Source organism: Jatropha curcas, chromosome 10 (assembly GCF_041381405.1).
Source record: "Jatropha curcas cultivar XTBG-Jc1 chromosome 10, XTBG_Jcur_1.0, whole genome shotgun sequence".
NCBI lineage: Eukaryota > Viridiplantae > Streptophyta > Magnoliopsida > Malpighiales > Euphorbiaceae > Jatropha > Jatropha curcas.
In genome coordinates, this window is record NC_143160.1 from 19,411,884 (window position 1) to 19,438,891 (window position 27,008).

General features: G+C 35.1%; 1 protein-coding gene across 4 annotated transcripts in view; it reads left to right on the top strand.

Annotated features, from left to right (window-relative positions):
* Window positions 1-22,558, top strand: part of NUA (nuclear pore anchor) — a 55,996-nt gene extending 33,438 nt beyond the window's left edge. For all 4 annotated transcript variants that reach the window (XM_089726570.1, XM_089726572.1, XM_089726571.1 and 1 more), the window contains exons 26-48: window positions 257-436; window positions 581-628; window positions 801-851; window positions 1,445-1,528; window positions 1,601-1,675; window positions 2,878-3,062; window positions 3,139-3,241; window positions 3,704-3,820; window positions 4,547-4,639; window positions 6,514-6,672; window positions 6,754-6,807; window positions 7,272-7,385; window positions 8,614-8,691; window positions 8,811-8,960; window positions 9,052-9,123; window positions 12,058-12,213; window positions 12,317-12,370; window positions 12,500-12,587; window positions 12,673-12,746; window positions 12,827-12,955; window positions 14,873-14,977; window positions 20,686-20,860; window positions 21,029-22,558. In XM_089726570.1, coding sequence (XP_089582696.1) covers window positions 257-436; window positions 581-628; window positions 801-851; window positions 1,445-1,528; window positions 1,601-1,675; window positions 2,878-3,062; window positions 3,139-3,241; window positions 3,704-3,820; window positions 4,547-4,639; window positions 6,514-6,672; window positions 6,754-6,807; window positions 7,272-7,385; window positions 8,614-8,691; window positions 8,811-8,960; window positions 9,052-9,123; window positions 12,058-12,213; window positions 12,317-12,370; window positions 12,500-12,587; window positions 12,673-12,746; window positions 12,827-12,955; window positions 14,873-14,977; window positions 20,686-20,860; window positions 21,029-22,395 — 3,711 coding nt within the window. In that variant the 3' untranslated portion in view covers window positions 22,396-22,558. The remainder of the gene's footprint in view (window positions 1-256; window positions 437-580; window positions 629-800; window positions 852-1,444; window positions 1,529-1,600; window positions 1,676-2,877; window positions 3,063-3,138; window positions 3,242-3,703; window positions 3,821-4,546; window positions 4,640-6,513; window positions 6,673-6,753; window positions 6,808-7,271; window positions 7,386-8,613; window positions 8,692-8,810; window positions 8,961-9,051; window positions 9,124-12,057; window positions 12,214-12,316; window positions 12,371-12,499; window positions 12,588-12,672; window positions 12,747-12,826; window positions 12,956-14,872; window positions 14,978-20,685; window positions 20,861-21,028) is intronic.
* The last annotated feature ends 4,450 nt before the right edge of the window (window positions 22,559-27,008 follow it).

Consider the following 27,008-nt stretch of genomic DNA (forward strand, 5'->3'; position numbering starts at 1 on the left):
GTTGATTTTGCAAGAATCCTCTTTTTTGCAGCAATAGGCAATTATTTTCAAAACCAATACATTTGGATTTAGTTTGGCTGTTACACAAGATGATTTACAAATAGTGTTTAAATTATTGGATTTTAATTCTTCATAACTTGAAATGAATTAAATTCGATTCTGCTGTCAAAACTCTCGTGAGCTCTAATTAAACTTCAGTATACTATAATGGGTAATCTGTATCTGTACTCTATCTTGAAAGAATATATTTTTGCAGAGGGAATGGGCTGAGGCCAAGAAGGAATTGGAACAAGAGAGGAACAATGTTAGATCTCTGACATCTGATCGTGAGGAAACTTTAAAAACTGCAATGAGGCAAGCTGATGAAATGGGAAAAGAATTGGCTAATGCCTTGCGTGCTGTTTCCGCTGCTGAGACAAGGGCTGCTGTTGCTGAGGTCTTGATTAATCTTGAAACTTGCATGTTACCAAATTTTTTTTCTGTTTTTCTTGCCATTTCATGCCGAGAAAACTAGTGCCTGTTGATTATGTAATGGAGATTGCATTTGACTGTTCATTTCTGTTGATGATTGTTTTGACAGGCCAGACTTTCTGACTTGGAGAAAAAGATCAAAACTTCAGATGTTAAGGTGCTTCTTCATTGTATCTAGAATTTTTATTTTACCAGAATGATATGTTGCTTAAAATTTAAATGTACTGACATTGGCAAAATATTGTTAACTTAAGTTGGACAACATTTTTATTATAGTTGTGCTTGACTGAATTGTCCTTTCTTCTCTATTCCCTACTGTACTAATGCAGGTTGCCGACAAGGATGATGGTGGAATACCTTCCTCTATTTCAACTACTGAGGTAAGGCTGTTAATTGGTGTTGGTGTACATGCCATTTTGTTGACCAATTTTTCTTCATAGCTCGAAATGTGTTAGTTTTAGGCCTACACATCTGAAGACACAAGCCTTTTCTGGTTAAAATTTCTTTGAGAACCCTTTTGGTAAAATTTGTGCATAGCTTTAATGTAGATCATATAGTTGTCCCTCTTCTCTCTCTTTTCAAGGTGTGATCCCTTGGAAAAGTAGCGATGCATTTGGATCAATAATGTGTTTGGCTTACCGCAATGCAAGAGCCAGTGAATTTAGTAGGCTGTAGTGAACAGATGTACTATTGAACAAAGTTTGGGAAACTTCAATGCGCTATGTAGTCTTCAAGGCATGGAACTAGTTCACAAGGATTTCAATTGGCTTTTCTTCCTACAATGTGATTCTATGAACACAACCACTTAAATTATGTTTACAAGCTTAGAACGTTACTTGAAAAAGTATGCTGGGTTCACCACTTGTTTAAATACAAATTATACTGATTTTTCAATCATTGTTGTCACTAATTAGGTTTGTGAGCTTTTTGATATGACCTTTTTTCCCTCCTGTTTTGGTTGAATGTGCACAAGGTTGTTACGGATTTGTTAATGGCAAAGGAGGAGATTGAAAAATTGAAAGAGGAAGCGCAGGCAAACAAGGAGCATATGCTACAGGTGCTTGCTTGGAAAATGCTGTTCTTTAATTTCAATGTATAGTTACTTAATTAGTTCAACTTTATTTTGCAGTACAAGAACATAGCACAGGTAAATGAAGCTGCACTAAAGGCAATGGAAGTTGCTCATGAGAACTTTAAGATAGAGGTATTCCCTAACTTTGTTTGAGGTTGAAATGCTGAATTCTTGTTCTATTCATTTAAACATGCACGTGGGTGCACAAATAGGAGTGTAACTGTAAGCTCAGCTAGTAAAAGTTTTAGAAAGCTTGAATTCAGCTCTAGCTCAGCTTGAGCTTTAAATATTAAGCTTGGTTCAAGCTTGAGTTTAACTAGCTTGTTTAAAAATTGAACAAGCTTAGCTCTCACTTGAGCTTGAGCTTAGCATGCTTAATTTGATCCACTTGGTAAACAACCTATTGGCTTCCAAACACAACAACAACAACAGCAAATAAGCCTTAGTCCCAAATTAGTTGGGGTTATGAATCTTTAGTTTTCAATATCCACTCTAATCAAATCAGTATCAATGCAAAGCAAAGTATAAGTTGGCAAAGATTTTGAGAGTACTTTCTGTAGAAAAGATTTTTGAATGATAATGTTTAAATCATTTGATATATTAATAAATTGAGCAAAGTATAAAATAGGCAACAACAAACTAGGATTTGCTACATGAATATTTTGTCTGCATTCTGTTTTGCTTATAGCCATCCTTACTAATATTCCAAGACCATAGATTCTTTGCAACAACTTCCCTCCAAGCAGTTCTAGGTTGATTGCTTCCCTTTTTAGCATCCTCCACTGCCAGAGCATTACATATAAGAATGGGGCATGTGAAAGGTCTATGTAATACATGACCATACCATCTTAGGTGTCCTTCTCTCATTTATCTCCAAAGCTAATGGAAAAAGACCATTTGGAAGGGACCTCTCAGCTCCAAACTTTCGATTAGAATGTGTTATTGCACATGCTGTTTGTTTTCCCTCTTTTCATGATCTATTTGATTGTTATTGGATTTTAATTTTAGAATCCTCATTATAAAGACCTTTTCTATGAATATTTATACTTAATTTTATACTAGAAGTATAAAATTAGCAAATTAAAGGTTTTGCTATACTCCAAATAAGCTTATGAACTAGCTGGCTTGTCAGCTTAAACAAACTGAGTATCTTTGAGCTCGAGCTCAGGTTATCTGCTAAATGAGCTTCAAAATTAAGCTCAAGCTTGGCTCATTTATTCGATGCGTCGAGCCTGAATGAGCTTTTATTATGCTGAGATCTTAGTAGCTCGTGATTGGCTTGGCTGGTCTTGCATATGTATTATCTCAATGAACTACTTTCCAAATGTTTGCAGTCAGAAAAGTTGAAGGAGTCATTAGAAGCTGAACTTCTTTCACTTAGGGAGAGAATCTCAGAGCTTGATAATGAACTGAAGGTGAAGACTGAAGAGCTAGCCTCTGCTGCTGCTGGAAAAGAAAATGCACTTGCTTCTGCAATGGCAGAAATAGCTTCTCTGAAGGAAGAAAGCTCAAGTAAAATGTGAGATCCGCAAAATATATTTTTCAATTTGATTTTAATATTCCTTCAGGTTTCTCATGCTGCTTTCTTCATGTAGTTCTCAAATTGCGGGTTTGGAGATTCAAGTTTCTGCTTTGAAAGAAGATTTGGAGAAGGAACATCAGAGGTGGCGAGGGGCTCAAGCAAATTACGAAAGACAGGTAACTTAACTGGAATCATACAACTATTGTATTTCTTAGCAGGGTGGTTGCATGTGATATTTTTGGCTTTTAGCATTTTATTCTGGATTTTACAATTCATGTAATTTTTTTTGCATCTACTTGCATTTTTCCAATTTGAATTTGTCGGTACTTGAAGGATTCATATGCATTTATCATTTTTGTACATCACTCAAAAGTTCAATTATTATTCTATATCATGTTTTTGTGGGGTCATGGATATGCCAATTTTCAATTGGACAAAACATGCTTTGGTTTTGTCTCCATTCAGTGGATAATAATATGTGCTTTATTTAATTTCTATAGGTGTATAATTGTTAGCAGATATTTATTACTTTCTTTTAGAAAAATTTCTTTTATATGGTCACATCTGATATGCCTGATTTCCATAAGATGAAATCACATTCTATTTTTCAAATATTGAATGGGTTGGTATTTTCTTAGGTTGTTCTACAATCTGAAACAATTCAGGAGTTGACAAAAGCATCCCAAGCTTTGGCCTCACTGCAACAGGAAGCATCTGATCTGCGTAAATTGACAGATGCAAAGAAAAGGGAAAATGTAACTTTGCTCAACTATTTTCCTTAATTTAACATGGTTTCTTGCTATAATTTATTTTTATCAGCCTAATGCTTTCTCACTTACCAATCTTCCTCTCTTACTTTTTCACTTATTGTTTAAAATATTAATTACTTATAGTTTAATATACTTTCATGTAACATTTGCTTATTTTTAAAAAATATGGTTTAATATTATAAAATAATGTAAAATGAAAATTAGGTACAAATCCTGCCCAGCCTCACATTAGTCCCCCAGTCCTTTGAAAAAAGAAAAAAAATATTTTGAGGATTGGTTATGTTCTCTAATTGAAGTAATCTTGAAACATCTAACCCCTATGCTGTTGATGGCTGAAAACTTATTATATTATTGTAGTCCTATCACCCATCAATCAGGTTTTCTTTTGCAATAGTGAAATTTTGTGACTTGTACTCTTTTAGCAAAGAAAATGGCAAGGAGAAGTGTAAGGGGAAATTTATTTTTCCCTTAATTATTTACTTAGGAGTGTATGCTTTCTATTTGTTGAGGTGAGAGAATGAGATAAAAAGTAGTAAAATGTGAATATATAATTTCTGCTTTACTTTTTTTGTAACTTCGTTTATGGTAAAGGCAGCATTTTAGATTTGCATTCCACATTTATTTCGCTTTATTTCCGTGGCCCACGTTTCCCTCCCTTGCATACTGTAGTACTTGATGTGAATTATAACAATCTGGTCTGATGATATGCAGGATGAACTGAAGGCCAAGTGGGAGGTAGAGAAATTATTGCTTGAGGAGTCAAAAAAGGAGGCAGAGAAGAAGTCTAATGAACTGAATGAGCAGGTGTTGTTTTTTGTGTGAATTAAGAAAATTTTCCTTCAATATCAAATAAAAAATAGTTACAACTCTATTTATACCTAGGGAATATATATAAATTTTTATTCTACCCTTTTACAGTTAACATAAGGCTAATAGAATATAAACAAACTATACAAGACAACAGCAGGTCTTTCTTCTATATATCTAATGCTTTTCATTTCCTCATTGTCTTCACTTACTGGCTAAATCAGATTCGATCTGTATATTGCATAAACTTTGTCCTCTTGTTCATTTGGTTTCATAATTTCAAGCAAGTCTGAAAAGGCAAGCAGAAAATAGAATTTCCTAAATCAGTTTCTTTGTTGGTGGATAGAAGTTAAGCAAGTTTTTTATTTTGATTATAATATAATTATAATAGGTAGTTATTAGTGGGCAGTTATTGAAGTGGGTAGTGGGTAGTTAATAGTCTGTAGGTTTGCATTTAGTTGTTTTAAAGCCTGTGGATTGTGGAAAGATGTAGCAGAAGTTTAAACCCATAAATAGATTCACACTTGGGACCATAATATTTGCTATCATGGCCAATGGTTATTGTGATTCACAAGTTTTCCAGAAGTGATTTCCAGTCTACATGGTTGTGTATCTAGAAGACACAGCAGAACATAGAGAGAAATAGTTAAACAATAGCAAATGTCAGCCCAACTACAGGGTCTTGCCCATGACTTGGCGGCCTCTAGATGGGAACAGATTAGGAAGAATCAATTTGAGAATGACAGAGGAAAATTATAGGAGCCATTTGATCAACGAATTTTCTTTAAATATAGAAGCGCAGAAGAAATACTCAATTGCATGCATCAACGAGTCATCAAACGACTCCAAGAAGTCTTGCCACCTTGCTTGCTTAGGACTGAGCTTCTTCTGTGTTTGGAATAGGGGGTGTTAAGGATTTTGTTTGCCTCACATATTTATTAGTTGAAGTTTTCATGTTATCCGTCCTTTATGCTTGATGACAAGTGCCTTTTCAAAGGGACGTAACATTTCAGAGCTGCTATATTTAGAGTACTTTTACTTAGTATTATAATGGGAATCAGTTTCTTTATTAGAGGAAAGAAGTTAAGCAAGTTCTTTATTCTAATAGGTAGTTATATTGGGCCATTATTGTAGTGGGTAGTGGGTAGTCAATAGTCTTTAGCTTTGCATTTAGTTGTTTAACAGGGTGTGGAATGATGAAAGATGTAAGCAGAACTTTAATTAAAGGTTTGAGTTCCTGAAATTCAGAGAACGTAAGGTTCTCTCACAATGAGCCATAATTCTATCTTGAAATACAATCAGTATACCCATTACTAAATCCAAACTTGGGACCGTAACATTATATCCTTAAAATGTTCCCATTCTTGCATTATATGGTACAGAAAAATACATTATAAATGTCTTCATTAACTCATAATGTTTACTTTTTTCTATATTTGCAGTAACTTCCATATGCATATGATAATTCATCTTTAACTCATTTTTCCATGAAAAATTTTTGCAGAGAAAAATTATAATACTGCAGTTGGATATAATTATTTTCGTTATCTGAAATCTAAAATTATTATCTATGTGAATCCTTCTGCATTAATGCACTTGAAAAAAATTAAAATAAATGGTGAAATTTACAATTATAGTAATGGTGCAGCAATTCTTGTCCCCCAAATGAAGAAAACACGTTAAAGGCAGTTGCCTTGATGTCAGATCTGCATTCTTATCTAGATGTGAAGGATAGTCAGTGGTTATGTAAAAGATAGTTGGTCCATTCTCATTTGTGCTAACAAGTTGGAGATATTTTATTAGCATTTTTATTTGTTTTTATGGTTTATTGCATTTGGTTGCTAATCTATTCATCTATTCTCTTGATGCAGAACAAAATATTGCATGATCGACTAGAGGCTTTGCACATTCAGTTGGCTGAGAAAGAGCGCAATTCAGCTGGTATTTCTTCTAGAGGGACTGTTTCAGATTCCCATGATGATGCTGGCTTACAGAATGTGGTTAACTATCTCAGAAGGTCAAAAGAAATAGTAAGTATCTCTTGTTTAGAGTGCTTTCTCCTGTCCTAGAAAGAGTATACAGTTCTCTAATTGATTCTTTCACTTCAACAGGCAGAAACTGAGATTTCATTGTTAAAACAGGAGAAACATCGATTGCAAACACAAGTAAGAGAATAAGTCTTTTTTCTATGTGATTAATGAGTATTTTCAAATGTTGTTTTCTTAGTGCTGTTGTGTTATGTTCATATTATTCATCTTTATTTTAAAAATCGACAGCAAAATTACTTTTTTGAGATGACATCTATTGTGTTCAAAGTTCTTATGTCATTAAGACTCTGAATTGGTTATTGTACTGACGTTGCTCTGAGAGCTGGAGGTGAGGTTCTTGTGATATCTGACTGCTGAATTGATTATTATGTTAAGGCATCTATTATAGTGCTATGCTTCAGTCCATTTTTATGTTGCTTTAAAAGTAGAACCTAATGTTTGTGCAAAATTTGCTCAACGTAGAATTATCTTGTTTATCACAAAACTTTGTTATTTGTTTTCCTGATATGTTCTATAATGTGTGTTGAAATTTTCGATAACAATTTAAGATATCTGAAGGCAATAGTACCCAATCTGTGTAGCTTGAGAGTGCTTTAAAAGCAGCAGAAACTGCCCAGGCTTCACTTCATGCTGAGCGTGCAAATTCAAGAGCATTATTATTGTCGGAAGAAGAGAAAAAATCTCTTGAACTTAAGGTAATTTTGATTTCTTGTTGACTTACTGAAAGTTGATATGTAAACTGTAAAGGTGATTGCTTACGACAAAAGAGAGTCTGCTTTGCTTGTCAGCTTTTGTTCTTTCTTTTTCATAGTTCCTTTGGCCTGAAACTTCTTAGGTTTTATTTATTTCCTTTTTGTTTTCTTGTTGTCATCATCTTTTTGACCTAATGGCCCAAACCTTTTGAAAAGTTACTATTATGCCTGAGCCTTTCAAAAATATATTATTTTACCCTAGCCTTTAGAGATTTGTTGAAATTGTATCCATTTTTTATAATCGAAATGAAATAATATATTTTGGAGATTTCTCTATTGTGTTATAACTCTTCATTCAATCTTTTCTTAATGGCAAAAAAGAAAAGGCGCATTTTTTATTCAAATGGGTACAGTTGCATGAATTTTTAAAGGTTAGTGTAAAATAGCCTATTCTGGAAGGTTTGATATAATTGCAATTTATTGAAACGTCTGTGTTTATTTGGTTATTAGCCATATCTTTTTTTGGCTTCTGTTGCATTTCTTTCAAAAAATTGTTTAAAATTTTCTTAAAAGTTTAGTTGCTTTCAAAAATTTCATTTCACCACATGAACTAGTGTTAATATAATCTTATGCTTTGGAGTCAAATCTTATGGTTCGAGTCAATTTTCATGTCCAACGATACGAATCGTATGGGTGAATTTGAATTGAGCATGAATTGTACAATTCATGATTCGGATCATATGATCCGTGAGTTGATTCTTGTGCCCAATGATTCTCATACCTAACAAAACAACAATATAGAGGATATGATCATATTAGAAGATCAAGATGATGAAGGGCTTGAATTGATGATGAATGAATTTGTCTTTGGATAGGAAATTTAATGGTTTGATAGTTTTAATTTGTTTTTGTTTTAAAATTTTAACTTTATAGTTTGATATTTTGAACTTGGAAACTATGTAAGTCATTCGGATCACTTTCATTTTTTGTGTGGTACATGATTTGGAATTGAAATTTATATAAATACATGATTTGCAATAGAATTTTTGTGTCTTTCAATAAAATTAACAGAAAATATATCCATAATGTATATACATTATTTTTTAATTAATTTTGATAAGTTATACTGAATCTTATTATTTTATTCGATTCTCTGTTCTGAAAATAAAGATTTTTGATTCTCTATTTGGTAACTATGATCTTAAACGATATCTTTAAACATGTTGTCCAGGTTAGAGAAATGAACTTGCTGCGTGAAAGCAACATGCAGCTGAGAGAGGAAAACCAGCACAATTTTGAAGAATGCCAGGTATTATTTGGATTGGATGCCGCAAATAAATTTTATCTCTGCCAGTTAATTATATAACTTCCTTGTAGTGGAGCATCAACGTTCAGTAATTTGAAAACATTTATGTGTTATTCTATTAGAAATTGCGTGAGGTAGCTCAAATGGCCAAGGCTCAGTCTGACAAAGTAGAATCTCTATTAAGGGAGAAAGAAATTGAGATAGAAGCTTGCAAGAAGGAAATTGAAATGGGAAAGACGGAAAAAGATCACTTAGAAAGGAGAGTGTCTCAGGTATTGCATGGAACATATTCCATGGAATTTTATTTTATTTTATTATTATTTTTTTTTTTGTGCAGTATTCTCATGCTCAATTTTTTTGAAGTTACTTGAGAGATGTAGAAACATAGATGTGGAGGATTATGATAGAATGAAGGATGGTGTTCAACAGATGCAGGTGAGAAAGTTCTATTTTCATCTTTAATTAATTTATTTTTTACGCTGCTTGTTAAAGTTCTATTTTAATCTTTAATTAATTTATTTTTTACACTGCTTGTTAAACATGTGTCTGGTTCATATTTAAAATATTTGGGCAACATAACCTATGAACCAGTATTTTTGAAAGCCAAATTTTTTCTTTTAATCTGCGGGCTTGTACTTGTAGGTTTTCTGATGGGTTGTTCTCCAACATTATTGAATTTGGAGGGTGCTAATTTTCTAGTTCCTTTGATTTTTTTCTAGCATGTTTTATTCTGTCTTTGGAAGAACCTTCATTTTATATTTGCTTTTTTTATATGTCAAACTGATGCAAGTCAGTATTCTATGTATCATTTTGCAATTTTATCTGGCTGTACTGGCTGGGTATCACAAATGCAGCCCAATGTAATCATGCTGTATTGGCAGTGGCTGTAACAGCTGTTACTCCTATGAAGCCACCCCTTTAATCTTGTTAGGGGCCAGTTCTTCCTTTGCATTTACTGCTCCTATTATCTAACTTCCTTCTTTTATAGTTATAAGATTTACTAGGATTTGTCACCAATATTCAAGATTCCTAGGATAGTCTAAAAGAGATTGAAAAATAAGTTTAATATTTCAGATTTGTTTATTTATTTGTTTTTTCTGCTAACATTCTAGATATTGATTAAACTAATTTTAGTTCTAAGTAGTTATATTACTTTATTTGCTTATCTGTAAATTTAGTTGATTTTTTCTATTTTCTTTTTCACTTGTTTGTTTTGGGTTTACTTTCAAGTAATAGGTTTTTTATAGCACATGGGTTGCACGTTTAAATATTTCCATATTAGTGCGTTTGAATAAATTTAAATGTTTAATATAATTGTTATATATAGCTTAAAAATTATTAAAAATATAATTCTTTTTGTAGTAAAATAAAAAATTATAATTGTCATTCAAAAGTTAATTATATTAAATGGAAACATGTAAAATATTATAGAAATTTTAATTTAGCATGAACAATCAAAATAAAAAGAAAAAATCTGAATAGCATAATCAACAACTACTACAATCGAGCTTCAATTCCAAACTAGTTGAGGTCGGTTATATGATATCAATAACATTTACTTATTAAGTCAATTGATATCAAGTGAACATAGAACATTTGCTTTGAAGATTTGAACATTCCAAGTCAATAGTTATGCATAGAAAGAAAAAATAAAATGAATGGCACATGTCTAATAATGATAATGAAAAAAAAATGTATTGAAACAAGTAGTGAAGAAAAATATTTTACACTCTCCTAGATGTTGTCTATGTTGCACAGAAACTTTCTTTGGATACCGTTTCCGCATATCTGAAACATTACGTTCCCTGCACGGAAACATTTGGAAACTACACGGATTTGGGGCTGTTTCCGTAAATTGGGTAATTTGGCTCGGAAATACGTTTTCATAAACCAGAAACTCATTTCTCTAACCAAAATAAATACATAAAAATACATGCAAATTCACAAAACATGTATTTTTTTTATAAGTATAAAACTTGTAAATGAATTTTTTTTCTTTTGAGTATGAACAAATGTTGATTGGACTTGACTTGTTGAAAATATTTAATGGTTATAACTCTATATTTTTCATATTTATGCAATTTTCCCATGCTTCTGTTTCCTATATTTTTGAAAGTACCATTTGCCCGTTCCCTTTTTCATGTTTCCGCGCTTCGGTGTTTCCGTTTCCATGCAGCATAGGATGTTGGCTTCAAAAATACTGGTTATGCATGTATTATATTAAAACTATGTTGTATGTACTGTATTCATAGAGACAGTAGATTGACTAGGAAGAATTAAAAATCACAATAATTTAAATACTAATTGATATTTATATTAATGAGTGTTGATGAAATTAATTAGGAACAATTAAAATATATTTATTAGATAGCCACTATTTATAATTAATTAGGAAGCAAAAAATATTATAATGTGACTAGAATTAGGAAATAAGTATAATGATAGTAATGTAAGCTTGTTTAATTATTAATAAGATTTATTAATGTTATTTTTATAAATATAAATTATAAAAATATAAATAACCGTACATTTATATTTATTATAGATAATTGCTTCAAGTAGAATATTTGTTTTTTTGTTTGTAAGAATTCATTATTACTTTTTTGCCTTACTATCTGGTATTGCTAAATTGAAGCTAACTTTTATTAAATATCCAAGTCTTTTGGTATATCTTTTCAAGTAGTATTTATTTTTTGTTGGAACTGTGACAGCATTGTGTGTATAGTTAAATTTCTCATATGAATTTGAAATGGTTTGTATCATGAAGATAATTATGAGAAAATCCCTTGGTAAGGTATTTGGTAATAATTAAGTTTCCAATGTTTAAATTTAATCAAAACCTTGATTAATTTAAGAATTCCAATGTGAACTTTGGCTTTAGTTTTCCCTCTTGATTTCTCACTAGTATGCCGATGAAAGCTTGTAAGAGAATTGTTGAAACATCTTTTGAGTGAGTAAAATAATATTGTTCAATTTATAAAGAAATTAGTCGAGATATGCCTTGTAACAAAAATTTATTACTATGACTAACATGACCAATAAAATATCTCTTTTGTTCTAATTTTACATTAATTGTAAATGTTTAATAGAAGGTGATTTTACATTTTTGCCTCACTAATGTATATCTTAGTGCCTCTCTCAGCTCAGGCTGTTGTTATGATTATTTTAATCGGTATTGTCATTATGCAATTTTAGCTTTTGAGAAATAGCTTGGGTGTTGGATGTTCAATCATAGGCATTTCTTAGTGTTTTGTGTAATTCCAAGAAAAGTATTTACCTCTTTTGGCTTTTCCTTTTTTTTTTTTTTTCAGTAATTTAATGTGTTGCTTTGTGTTTGTTTTTCACAAATTTACATTGTATTGCACACAGGAAAAAATAAAAGAGAAGGAATCTGAGATTGTCGAAATAAATAGCCTTGTGTTCAAACAGAAGGAGACTATATTAAAATTGGAGCAAGACTTCGCAAAGAGTGAAGTAGAACTGAGTCAGAGGGACAAAAAGATAAATGATATTTTGCAAATGGAGGTGCATCCGCAATCTTTTTTTATTTTTTTCTTTTTCTTGGCATGTATGCATGCATGTATAAAATTCTCAAATTAATACTTTATTAATATGACCTTACTTGCAGAATAGTCTGAAATTGGAGTTGGAGAGGCAGAAGAAGTTGGCGGTTCAGTGGAAGGTTGTGCATGATGCAGATTTCTTAATTATTCTGCTTGCATATTTTACATGTGGTTTTAGAAGTTCTTGCATATTCTTTTAGTAACTGTCTATGATTATTAAAATGGTATGCTCCATTTTGTTCCGGTAGAAAAAAGTGGAAAATTTATCCAAAGAAAAGGATGAGTTCAGCAAGGAAAAACTAGCACTTTCCAAACAGATTGAGGACCTCAAACAAGGTACTTCTCTTAATGAGAAATTGTATTTTAGTAGCATTATATAGGTAGCACTTGCCTCATTTTGATCTTGTATTCTACATCACAGGTAAAAGGTCAATTGGAAATGTCGGTGGTGAGCAGGTCATGAAAGAAAAGGAAGAGAAAGAACACAGGATACAGGTTTATAGTACAATCAACTTTTTCCCCTTTCATGTCTATTTTCCTTTCCCAATCGGATCTTTTATACCATGGTTACTCAGATTCTAGAGAAGACAGTAGAGAGGTTGAGAGAGGAGCTGAGAAAGGACAAAGAGGATCATCGGACTGAAAAAGCGAGGCGTCTGAATACAGAGAAGGCAATTTTTGATAAAGTGAAAAATGTTGAACAGGTAGGCGTTGCCTATGAGATTCATACAAGTACGTGGAAAACTAAAAATTACTGAAGTATTAATAAACATGGTTTGCATGTTATACTTCCTCTGAGAATCTGACATGGATTCACCACATTCTGTTTGAATATAGTTTTCCATGGCATTTTTTTTTTTTTTTTTTTTTTTTTGATGCTAGTCATAAGTAGTCATCTACCATTTTGAGGCTGAAGCATAATCATATTGTTGAAGCATTTGGTAAAAGACTTTGCACAGAAACAATTCCTAACTAGCTAAATGCAATCAAACAAGTCTTTATTACAATTAGGCCCTTTCTAGGTACAATCGGGTCCTAACTAATATCCTCCCTTTGAGATCCTTGTCCTCAAGGATCAAGTTGAAACTATAGACACTAATAGAACACTGGCAATAACACAGCTCATCAATTTCACCACATCATCATCACTATTACCCACACCTAGAACCTTCAATGCAACAACCCTTATTTTCCTACTTGAAGTTGAATACATCTTAAAAAGTAATAGACAATCTTTATTGAAACCCATGAGTAACATCCACCAAAACTCCGAACTTTGAATCAAACTCGAGTCCTTTTGATTGCACAAGACTTTTATCTGCAAAATCGGTACAGAATTACCGAACAAGACCCTTATGTCTACTCCCCAATCACCCGCTGGGTGGAATATAATAAAGTATTTTCTACAGTACCACCATGAATAGCGCATTACAGAGCAGCACCTAATACGCTGGCAACCCCCATGATATGAAATGGGTTCAGCAGTTATTAAACCCTTGGAAAAAGAGGATGAATCGAAATATAGCTGCTACACCAAAACTGGCGCAAAAAACCAACCAGACTGACCCAGAGGATAAATCAGGAATATGGACAAATAGGAAAAAGAAGACTCTATTTCCTGATGCCAAACACAGCAGCACCTGTACTCCCCCTCCTGAGAACCAGAAGCCTAAACTTGTATGGGTCTTTAACAGTGATCAACTTATCAGCTATGATAGACACAACTTGATAAGCCCCTTCTAATTGCTTACATGCATCAACAGTTCGTAGAAAGAAAGGCCTAACCTTTGGATAGCAGTCAAATGCAAAACCTCAGTATGAGAACTAGTATTAAAAAATTGAACCATAAACTTCAAGGGTAGCCCTCAAGGTAGTTAGGTATACACAGCTTCAGAACATCAAAAATTTTTGCTTCCAAGTATTCTCGTGTTATTAATTTTTAGCTAAAGCAAGATTATGCAAGTGACTGTGTTTGCTGTATTTGAATCCGTGAACCACTTGTAGTAGTAGGTTGATCCTCATTCAAGGGTTTGACAAATTTCTCCTTTGAAATGTCTAATTTTCGAACAAGCTCCTTCCTATTTGTATCATCATCATCATCATTAAAGTAAGAATCCAAAACAGAATTGTCTTCTTCCTCTTCGTCAGTTTGAAAGTAGATGGCAATCTGTTCCCTAATAAAACCGATCCAATAAATTGATGCGGAGTTCTTGACATCAAACATGTTTTTGCGGTAAAAGTTTCTGAATTCTTTTTCAATGAGAATTGGTTGAAATTTGTTTGCCGGACAGAAGAAGAGGAAAGTGGAAGAACTACAGAGTCAAATAAAAAAAAATTTTTTTTTTTTTGTGGGTGGGGGGGAGGGGGGCGGGGGGCGGGAATAGACGAAAAATTTGTGTTCAAGGGAAAGAAAGAAATAGATTAGAAGAAAATGAGGAGTGAAGAAGTAAGGAGAGAGTGGAGGGAAAATAGCAGAAGTAATCTGAAGATTGAGGTGCTCTTTTACCACTTTATTTGGACTTTGTAGAGAATAATCCTGACTAGATGCATGCAATCAAACAAGTCTTTACTTACAAATGGGTCCTAACACATTTCTTGTCTTTCTTTTGTATCAATCTTAGGAGAAGATGGAGTTCACAAGTAAACTTGAGCAATACAAGGAGGGTCTCAAACGCCTTTCTGATGAACTAGATAAACTGAAGCATGCTGAAGCCAGTCTGCCAGAGGTGAATTTCTATGTTCATGAACGAGAGTTTGATCCTTTTTTTTTTTTTTCTTTTTTAAATAGTTGTTGAATTTATACAACATGATCTTCCGATTCCTGCTCTCATGCTTTACTTGAATGAATATTATGAAATGCAACTAATATACTACCATTACTCCTAATGGATAATAATGAGAACACACATTCTTAGGCCTAGTGCGCAATTGCTATTGTTAGTAGCATATTTTGGCCAAAATTAGGAGTTGTTGGCCCATTGTATGTTGCTTAACTATATGGTATTCTATGAGTGCAGTTTGAATTTGGAAAAAGATTTAACTGATTAATTAGATATTCTGTCAGTATTGGTTTATGTTGAAAGAATATTTCGAATTTCTTTTTATTATGTGTTATATTTTCAATCTCTACACCACTATATATATACACAAGATTGTTCCAATATAGGAAGAAATCTAAATAGGAATAAACCTAAATTAGGAAAGACAATAAACCTAAACTAAGAAAGACAATATTGACTTTAATTACAAAGATTTCAACACTTCCCCTCAAGTTGGTGCATAGATATTACTCATGCCCAACTTGCAAACCAAAGGATGAAACAGTTTGCTATTCAAACCCTTTGTGAAAACATCGGCTAGTTGCTCTTTTGAAGCTATATAGGAGACATTTATAAGGCCTTCAACTATCTTCTCTTTTATAAAGTGACGATCAATCTCTATGTGCTTAGTTCGATCATGCCGGACTGGATCATTCATAATACTGATAGCTGCTTTACTATCACAAAACAAGGATATATTTGTTGTTTCAACCAACTTTAACTCTTCCATTAATCTGCGCAACCATAGGAGTTCACATATTCCTTGTGCCATAGCTCTATATTCTGCTTCTGCACTGGACCTTGCAACAACAGCCTGCTTCTTGCTTCTCCATGCGACAAGGTTTCCTCCAACAAAAACACAATATCCTGAGGTTGATCTCCTATCATCAAGAGAACCAGCCCAATCTGCATCTGTTTAGCCTGTTATTGTCAAATGGCCATGTTTAGAAAATAAAAGTCCTCTACCAGGAGCTGATTTTAAATATCTTAGAATCCGATGCACTGCTTCTAAGTGAGACTCCCGAGGGCCATGCATGTACTGACTCACTAAACTTACAGCATAGGCAATATCTGGTCTAGTATGGGGAAGGTAAATCAACCTCCCGACCAATCTCTGATACCTGCCAACATCAACTGAACTTCCCACTCCAGCTTGAAGCTTATGATTGGCTTCAATCGGTGATTCTGCGGGTTTACATCCCAACATACCAGTTTCTTTAAGGAGATCAAGGATGTACTTTCTTTGAGAAATAAAAATCCCTTTTTCTGATCTAGCAACTTCTATCCCGAGGAAATATCTCAACTTTCCCAAATCCTTAATCTCAAACTCTCTAGCTAACAAATTTCTCAAGTGAGTCATTTCTTCTTCATTATTTCCAGTCATCACTATATCATCAACATAAACAATAAGCAATGTGATCTTACCTTTATGATGTTTAATGAACAAAGTATGATCAGCATCGCTCTGCATGTACCCAAAAGAAAGCATAGCTTTACTAAACCTTTCAAACCATGCCCTTGGTGATTGCTTCAGCCCATATAATGACTTCTTCAGCTTGCAAACTTTTCCTCTGGTCTTGTCATCATCAAATCCAGGAGGAATCTCCATATACACCTCTTCTTTCAAATCACCATGTAGAAAAGCGTTTTTAACATCAAACTGATGTAATTCCCAGTCAAGATTGGCTGCACAAGACAACAAAATTCTAATTGTATTCATTTTGGCTACAGGGGCAAAAGTTTCCTGGTAATCAACTCCATAGGTCTGACTGAACCCTCTAGCTACCAATCTGGCCTTGTACCTCTCAATGGAACCATCTGCCTTATGTTTAACTGTGAACACCCATTTACATCCAACTGGCTTCTTTCCTGATGGAGGAGTTAGAAGATCCCATGTCTCGTTTTTTGCCAAAGCTCTCATCTCCTCAACCATTGCAGCCTTCCATTTTGAGTCCTGTAATGCCTCTTGCCAATCCTGCGGTATAGAAACAGAAGAAACAGACAAAACAAAGGCTCTATAGGAAGGGGACAGAGCATTATGGGAGATGAAATGGGAGATGGGATGTTGAGTGCATGTTCTAACTCCTTTTCTAAGAGCAATAGGAATATCAAGGTCATTGTCAGAAGGGCTGGAATCAAGATTAGGATCAAAATCATCAGGAATTAAAGAAGACTCACCAAGTTCTTGTTCGGCTGTATTTTCAGATCCTGAAATTGGAGTAGACGGTTGATCAGAGGTCTCATGCTCCATGGTTGTATCTGTATTAGTCCGTCGTGTGTAGGTTTTCAAATCAGGTCTATCCAATCTTTCTAGAGGTTTGGGTTGTTCTCTCCTACTATCTATGTCTACAGGAAACTCCCCCTGGAAAGGAACGTCATTCATCACCTCTTCCATTTGATATTTCTCCCCCTGAAGAGGTGATTGGGAAGGAAAATAAGACTCAAATTCCCGAAAGGTAACATCCATACTCACAAAATATTTTCTAGAAGGAGGATGATAACACTTGTATCCTTTTTGAGTAGCAGAGTAACCAACAAACACACACTTCAAGGCTCTAAGATCTAATTTGCTTAGACCATTCTGATGAACAAAACAAACACAACCAAAGACTTTAGGAGGTACAATATAAGAATTTTTTCCTTGAAGAACCTCTAATGGAGTTTTAAAATTTAAAGTACGAAGAGGCATACGATTGATAAGGTAAGCAGCAGTCAAAATAGCATCCCCCAATATGGTTTGGGAAGATTCATAGTGAACATAAGAGACTTAGCTACTTCCAGTAAATGCCTATTTTTCCTTTCTGCGACTCCATTTTGAGCACTAGTATTGACACAACTAGTTTGATGTATAATACCATTAGAATCTAAATAGGTACGAAAAACTGCATTCATGTATTCAGTACCATTATCAGTTCTTAGGATTTTAACATGCGCATCAAACTGAGTACAAATCATTCTATGGAAGTTCTGAAAACACGAAAAAACTTCATTTTTTGTTTTCATCAAATAAACCCAAGTTAATCTAGTACAACAATCAATAAAGGTCACAAACCACTTATAACCAGAAAGAGAGACAGTTTTAGTAGGACCCCATACATCAGAATGAATAGTAGCAAAAGGAATCAAGCTTTTATTATTAATTTCAGAATAAGAATGCCTGGTGTGTTTGGCAAGTTCACAAGCATCACATACTAATGAATCGAAATCACACTTAGCAAATAAAGTGGGAAATAAACGTCCTAAAACAGAAAAAAAGGGATGTCCTAATCTCCTATGCCATTGAATAACTTCATGGGAAGGATTTCTAGAAGTTCCTAACAAAGCTTGACTGGTACCCGAATTTGAAAAACGACAAACATCATCCAACAAATACAGTCCATAGTGCAAGCTACCACTGCCAATCGTTCTCCCCGTGTTCAGTTCCTGAAATATACAATGAGTAGGGTAAAAGGTTACTTTGCAATTAAGCGCTTTTGTGATTAAGCTAACAGATAACAGATTAATAGGGAATCTAGGGACATGAAGAACAGAGGAGAGTTTAATATTGGAAGTACAGTTAATAGAACCTGTGCCAGCAATGGGTACTAAGGAGCCATCCGAAATGCGAATTTTTTCTGTGCCTTGATACTTAGAATATGAGGAAATGTTTTATAGAGCCTGTTGTATGTTTATTTGCTCCTGAATCTATAACCCAAGAGGGTTTTGCAATTTTTGCAAGAAAGGTAAGAAAAGCATTACCTGAATTAACAAAATTAGAAGCTGCAGTCTGAGTTGAGGAAGAATCAAGCTGTGACAACAATCGTTTCAGGAACTGAATTTCCTTATCAGAAAAGCTATCAGTAGTAGATGTTTCCTCACATAAAGCTCCACTATCAGATATGTGCGCCTGCAGTCTAGAAGAACTGACCCGCTTTCCTCCACGCCCTTTAGTTGGGTGTCCATGTAATTTCCAGCAGAACTCCTTAGTGTGCCTGTTCTTACCACAATAGTCACAAAATAATTGATCTCTGTCTGAAGAGCCGTTCTTGGCAGCTTGTATATGTTCACTTGCAGAATTAGCAATCAACCCTGCTTTATCAATTGTAGATCTGTGAACCATTGCATTCCTCCAAGTCTCCTCTTACTGTTCAAAAGAATATGCTTGTCGCAAGGATGGAAAAGGATCTCGTCCAAGAACTTGGACTCGAATCTGATCATACTTGTTGTTTAGGCCAGCCAGAAAATCATACACACGTTCTACTTCAATCAACTTCTGAACTTGAGTCGCATCATCAGTACATTTGGCTTGAAAGTCTTGGTAATAATCCAGTTCTTGCCATAACCCACTAAGTTCAGCAAAATACTGAGCGATAGTCAGATCTCCCTATTTGGTTTCATGAACTTTCTGTCGCAATTCATACCTCTGAGCATAGTTTCCAGTTTGCGAATACGTCTGTGAAGCGGCATCCCATATCTTCTTAGTTGTATCAAGAAGCAAATAGCCTCGGGAAATAGTTGGCTGCACGGAATTTATTAACCAAGACATAATAAGAGAATTCTCGGATTTCCATTTGTTAAAGCCTGGATCTGTCGAAACTGGTTTAGTTGCGCCACCATCAATGTATCCCTGCAAACCTCTTGCTTCAATGAATGATAAGCAAGATCGAGACCAAGCCAGGTAGTTTGTTCCATCTAACTTCACCGGACTAATCTGAAGAGAGGGGCTCTCTGAGTGAAAACCCATATCTACCTTTTTTCCATCAGCCATATTGTCAGAAAAAAAATTTTAAGCGGCAGTGGCAAAGAATGGCAGAAATAAACCAAAAAAAGAAAAAATTGCAAAAAAGCAAAACTGGTGCTGAAGAACCAGCAAGGGAAGAACGCCACAACAAATCGAGGCCGCCGAAACAAGAAACGTCGACGGAGCTCGCCGGAAATAGCCGCACGCCCAGGCGCGTGAAGAACGGTCGAAAACTTCTGGCTGCGCCTGTGCACACGCGCGTGGTCGGACGGCGACGCGGCTTGGACGGAGGGCCGATCGGCGGTCCCTCTTCCTTCTGAGCTGGGCGGTGACGGCCAACTCCTAACTCCGGCGGCACTGTGTGTATCTCAGCCCTGTTTTAAACCGAAACCGTTGCTGAAAAATTCACGGCAATGGCTCTGATACCATGTTGAAAGAATATTTCGAATTTCTTTTTATTGTGTGTTATATTTTCAATCTCTACACCACTATATATATACACAAGATTGTTCCAATATAGGAAGAAATCTAAATAGGAATAAACCTAAATTAGGAAAGACAATAAACCTAAACTAGGAAAGACAATATTGACTTTAATTATAAAGATTTCAACAGTTTATGGGCCTAAAACTGGTGAAGTTTTTTCCAAAATCAGTTTTAGGCCCTTAAAAACTATATTACGAGTAGCACAAGTCGGAGATAAAATGAAATAAAGACATCTGAGATGGTCTGGTCATTGTCATATCTTAAGCAGACCCTCAGGTGTCCTAGTTCGTAAAAGACAACAGATAAAAATGTGAATCTCAAGCCATTTTCCTAATAAAAGCTAATAACTTTTGTCTGAATAGTTCATTTTGGTTTGCCATATTAACTTCTCTACATTTTCTCATCTTAGGGTACCTCAGTGGTTCAGCTTCTTTCCGGGACTGTCTTGGATGATCTTGGTGCTGCTTATGTATCAGCTGTGGAAAATTTTGAGAGGACCGCAACGTCTGTCTCTATGGAGCTTGGAGTTGGTGCTTCTTCAGCAGAAACTTCTATTCCAGATGCTTCTGCTGCTGTTTCTGCAGGTAATTGTTCTTCATTTCATGCAAATAAATGAATAGAAGGTGATCATCTTGATTTGCTTGGCGAACTTATTGTCACACAGGAAGAGGAGATAGCTTTCTTCTCATCAACCTTTGTCTGCTGTCTATATTCATCTTTAGTTCCTTATCAGCATTTACTTTGCGGTACAGGTCAGTTGGTTTCTTCCCAATCCACCATAACTTCATTTGCGGGCCCTATTACAAGTCACCTAGCTGGTAAAGCATCAGAAGAGAAAGAGGGACGGATTCCTGCCCCCAAAACAAATATTGAAACTCGTAAAACAGGTAGGAAGTTGGTGAGGCCCCGGCTTGTTAAACCTGATGAGCCTCAGGGTGATGTTGAGATGTCAGAGGTTGATGGATCTAACACCATTGGGAAGCCTGCACCATCTCATGAATCAGAATCTCAGCGCAATCTCACCTTATTGCCTCAACCCTCTGCCCGCAAACGTCAAGCTTCATCTGCTTCTGAATTGAACGAGCAGCCCCTTAATCAAGGGGAGCCCGGTTCCAATGTTCGGGCACCTGTGCAGAAAAGACCCAAAGGTTCCAATTCTTCACATGAGGGTACTGAAAATTTAGCTGCTAGCCCTTCAGAAAGTCCTGTGATTCCAGCAGCAGTGGAGGAAGCTTTGAATTCTAGTGGTGATGTAACTCAAGGTTCAAACGGGGAAGGTATTGCTGAGAAGGAAGATGTTGAGACTAGTGCGGAGAAAGGTGAGTCACCAAAGGAGTTGGAGCAATTAGATGAGCTAATTGAATCACAGAATGAGAAGAATGATGTGGGAGAAGAGAATTTGGATAAGGCAAGTGGAAGTGGGATGGAGTTGGATGGTAGTTCAAAGGATCAGGCTGTAGAAGACAACCCACAATCTGTAATGGAATTTGAGGGTGAGAAGGAAGAGGGAGAGCTGGTGCCTGATGTTGCAGAAGGTGAGGAAGGTGGTGATGTGTCTAACATGATGGCAAGTCCAGAAATAGGGGAGGTACTAGCAGCGGAGGTTGGCACTACTCCTGTGGCTTCACCAGCTAGGATTGATGAAGATGCTGGCATAGTTGGTGCAGGGTTGGAGTTGGGCGAGATTAATTCTCCCGAGGTAGTAGTCAATGAAGAGAAGAATGATGAAGGGGATTTAGCTGAGGAGGCTGTTGAAAGTTCTGATAAATCAACTGATGCTCAGATTGCAGTTGAGACCGATCCAATTCCTGAAACTGCTTCAGTCACAGTTGAGAATGCAGCAGCAGCAGCAAATGTGAGCACTGAAGTTGATACCATGAAGCAAGTAGCTGAGGGTGAAGACGTCAAACAAGCATCACCTGCAAGTAATACCTCAACCGTTGTGAATTTAGCAGAAAGAGCTAAGGAAAGGGCTATGCTTAGACAGTCTGGAGCTACAGTGCTCTCTCCTTCAGGCAGTAGGGGTCGCGGTCGAGCAGTCCGTGTTCGAGGTGGACGTATTTTACGCGGTGGACGAGCTGGACCTGGACGTGGGCATACTACTGGCCCACAGGGTTAAAGCTTTTTCTGTACAATTATTAACACTATACTGCATATGTGTTCAAAATTGTGATGGAATTTTTTTTTTTTTTTTTTTTTTTTCCATATGCTTTGTAAGTTATATATCACACCCTTACAATCTTGAGTTAATCTTTATGCTGATGAGACTTTGGATTTGGTTATAGTGTTAACGTTTTCAACCCATACGAGTTGGATCATTTCCCTGATTTACACAGCCTAGATAGATGTGCTACTTATTTGACTTGTTAAGGAGTTGTCATGGAAGCATAAAATTTTACTGTAATCAATCCTCAAAATCAATGTTTGACATAATAATGTAATATCCGATTGCAAAGAAACTTGTAGAAGTTTCAAATCATTAATAGCGCAACAGATGAAACAAGTTAGCTATTTGCGAACTATTTAGGCTAGGTTTGATAAAAGGTTTGCGCTGCTTGATTTTTAAAGGGTTGATTTAATTTAATAAACAAACTCGTTTATAAGGCTTGCGAATAGGTTCACAAATAAGCTGGTGAAAATGTTTGTTTATTAAGTTTATGAGCTAATTTGTTTATACTTGTGATATAATTTTTGTTTAGTAATTAAAAACCTACACGAGATTAAAAAAAAATATGAATTTATGATTAATAATATGTTACATTAGAGATCTTATCAAAATTAAATAGTTCTAAATTAGATATAATCAAATCCTATATATAGTTATTCATATATAATTTTTTACTGTGAATTATAAGGGCCTATAAACTTTTCTGAACAAATCTTGTGACCGCTTGAGCTTTAAAATAATGTAATCCCTTAAATTTCACATTGTAACCTTGTAGTGTATTTGTAGCCTCTCAAAGTTGATTCAGTTTTCAATCTCTAAGGTGTTAGATTATTATAAAATATAAAATTCATAATGCCATAGGTTCAAAAAATGAAGTCTAAGAGCACAAAGTAATTGTCAATGTTTATGGGCTGAAAGGTTTTTTTGAAAGTTCATGGTTAAATATGTAAGATTTTCTAGCAGCAGATCCAGTTGAAGACAATGAACAGTGGGAGATTGATTTTCCCCGATGAACATGAGTTTGATAGAAAAGAAAGGAAGGAAGCTCTACTTTGATGGTTTAGCTCATAGCACGACAGCCGGAGTAGGCGTTTTACAAGAATCCTCGCAAGGAGAGGTTATCCCGATATTGAAAAGATTACAGTTTGCAGTCATGAACAACATGGCAAAATATGAAGCCTGCCTATTTGGGTTAGAAGCTCTGATTGCAATTAAAACTGAAGAAGTTGAGGTTATTAGTAGTTCTAAACTGGTCATCGAGCATGCTAACGGCAATTGGAAAGTCAAAGAGGATAGGCTGAAGCCTTACATTGACCATCTGCGCATTGTTGTCCAAAACTTCAAAAGGTAACCTTCATACATACAAGTAGAGTAAACAACTGAGTACCACCTTGGGGAATTTAGCGTCAGCTTAGGAAGAGATTTCGGTAATACCTAAAAAACCATTTATGATGTCTTCGGGTAACTTCCCGTATTATGAAGGCGAAAAGATTATGGATATGGAGGAGGAAGAGAAACCGAGGTTTTATGATGTCCTGCAGTGGATGACTCAAAGGGTATATACCCAGATTCAGCTACTAGAGATGACAGAAGAGCTATACAACATTTTGCATTACAATTTGCATTCTTAGATGGTCAGTTGTACAAAAGAATATCAGACGGGGTATTGTTAAGATGTGTGTCAAAGAAAGAAGCTGAAGGGATTATGGAACATATCCATGCAGGAGTTTTGTGGCACCCACATGAACGGAAATATGGCAGCATGTATTGGGAGGTGTGCCATCAACTCTGTACAAGAAAATCAAGTTTTCCTTCAATAGAGAAACCATTACCATTCTTGCCGCCACTAAAAAGAGCATTGTCACTCTTAATCTAGACAAATAGGTCTTCCTACCTTGGACTGGTTTCCAAGTGGTCATGTGAAGATGCATCTTTTGGAGACAGGGAAAAGTGGACATAGATTTATTTTATTTACAAAATTCAGTTTTCTTTTTATTAAACCTATTTAGCATCTTCAAGTAGACGATCTTATTTTGAAAATGAGATTTTTGGAAAAGCAACTGTTATGGAACAGCCTGCGCACTAAGAGGATGAGCATGAGATTTTCAATCCAATTATTCTGCCTTAAGGGCCTTTAACTAGATCACGAGCCAAGAAGATTCAACAAGCGTTAATTTGTCATCTGCAAGATTTGGTGAATTTGGCTTGTAATGGGTTGCAGGGAATCCAAGGCTTGGAAACAAGATCAAATAAAGTTAATTACAACTTAATTCAAGTCCAACTTTAAAATGGGCTTACTTAAGTTTGTTTTTAGATCTTTTGTTAATTGAGTGAAATTAAATATGTTTGTATTTTTGTCATAATGGCTTTTTAAAAGCCATTTAGTTTTATTACTTTGATAATGGGTTGTCCAAACTTGTTTATGTTAAAGCCCATAAGTTGGGTTTTTTTATTTTAGATTATGGGTTTTTAGATCTTGTAAAGGCTATATAAAGGCCTAACACGAATTTCTCTAGGATGGATTATTGAATAATGACCAAAAGGATGTTTGCTTTTATCTTTGTGTTCTTGAGTAGAATACATGCTAAGGAACATTCAAGTGGACTGATCATCTTCTTGTGGAGTGTTTCGAATCTGGAATTAGAAACAAGTTTCTTTTATTCTAGATCTTTGATCATCCTTCTAAGCAATCTGAATTCTAGCCTTTCTTAGAGGTTGAGAATTTCTTTTGGATTTTGCACAAAACAAGCTATTTGAATTGTTCTAAAAGTGTGATTTACCTAAGAATGTAAAAGAAATTAGCTAGAGTGGTGTGAGAAAAGCAGTGAGCAAAATAAATTAATTGGTGAAACGCGAAAGACCAACCCCATCTTTTGAGTGTAAACACGTGAGGGAGTGTTGTGAGGTCCTTATATAATTTTTTTTGTTTTGTTATTTTCTAACCTTTTATTGCAGCAATGTCCGAGCAAGGTCAAGGTAGTGGAGTTGTCCATGTTGATGCGGTTAGATTGCGTGAGGCTCAACAAGCTGAATTTACACATTTATAACGCACTGTGGAGAATGTGATAGAAACATTAGAGCATATGGATTTAAGGTTGCAAGCTATTAAAAGAGCCACACCGGAGCATAGTAATGAGAGGCAAAGAGGTGGTAGAAATCAAATACCTCAAGCTGATAATTTGGATGATGAATACGAGTTTGAGGATGATAATGCAACTCTTGTTGGAGGAGTTATACCTAGAGGAGGTCGTGGTGCTGGTAGAGGTAGAGGAAGGATGTATGATAATGCATTCTATGGTAGAAACTGTGGTGATGATGACTTTGTAGATAGGAACTTAGGAAACATTAATTGAAAATTCCTAATTTTTGAGGTAAATTAGATCCGGAGGCTTATTTGCAATGGGAAAAGCAGGTTGAGCTTATCTTTGGTTGCCATCAATTTAGTGAAGAAAAGAAAGTCAAGCTTGCCATTACTCAATTTTCAGATTATGCTATAGCTTGGTAGGACTAATTGGTGACTAATAGAACAAGGAATTTGGAGTATCCAATTGGGACTTAGCATGATCTTAAGTCTATCATGAGAAAGAGATTTGTGCCTAGACATTTTCATAGAGAACTTGTGCAAAGACTTCAGGTTCTTAAAAAAGGTAGTAGAAGTGTTGATGACTACTACAAAGAGATGGAAATGATCACGACTAAAGCTAATATAGATGAAGATATGGCTATTGGGGTATTGTGGGGTCCGTAATAATCAAAGGGTTTCTTAGGCTTATTGTTGGAGGTTCCGTATCAGCGCCCTTTACATTGGTAAGGACCTTATTTTTAGAGTCACCACTCTCTTTAGGAAAAATTCTCGAATTGATCATTTCTTTGAAAATGACCAATCCGATTTTAACCAAAGTCTAGGTAAGAAAGTTGGGTACGGTCACGGGAAGCAGTGAGATGATAAAATGATTTTTAATGCATTTTTCAAAATATGGCAAACATAAACATTAGTAACCAATCAAAGCATGACACTAAAATCATCCAAAGAAAGGAGAGGAGAAAAGAGTTATAAACCAATGACCATTAAAGTAACAAGTTCAGAGGTGAATTTATGTATTTAGCCTATCCACAAAGCATATTGAAAAACATCAAATGTATATAAATATATTTTGTGAAGCTATCAACATCCGATGTATATAAACATATTTTGTGAAGCTATAAGAATCATCATAGGCCGAATTATCACATATGAAGGATAAAGATCAATAATGCCCATCTTGAACTTCGCTAAAAGCTTTAGAGGACAAACATTAAGTGCGAAGCCACCATCAATCATGACATTAGTAATAACATAACCCCTTATTTCTGTCTTAATAAACAGTGCGTTAGTGTGATTCCTCCCCTCGAGGGGTAGATCATCATCTAAAAAGGTGATGGTTAAAGATTTGTGTCTTTCCAAGGTCACAAAATCACTGGTTGAAATAGAGATTGAAATGAGAATCTCTACCATGGCTCTAAGTAGTGCCTCTCTATGCTTTTTAGAAGAAATAAGCAAATCCCACATGTTGACATTTGCATGA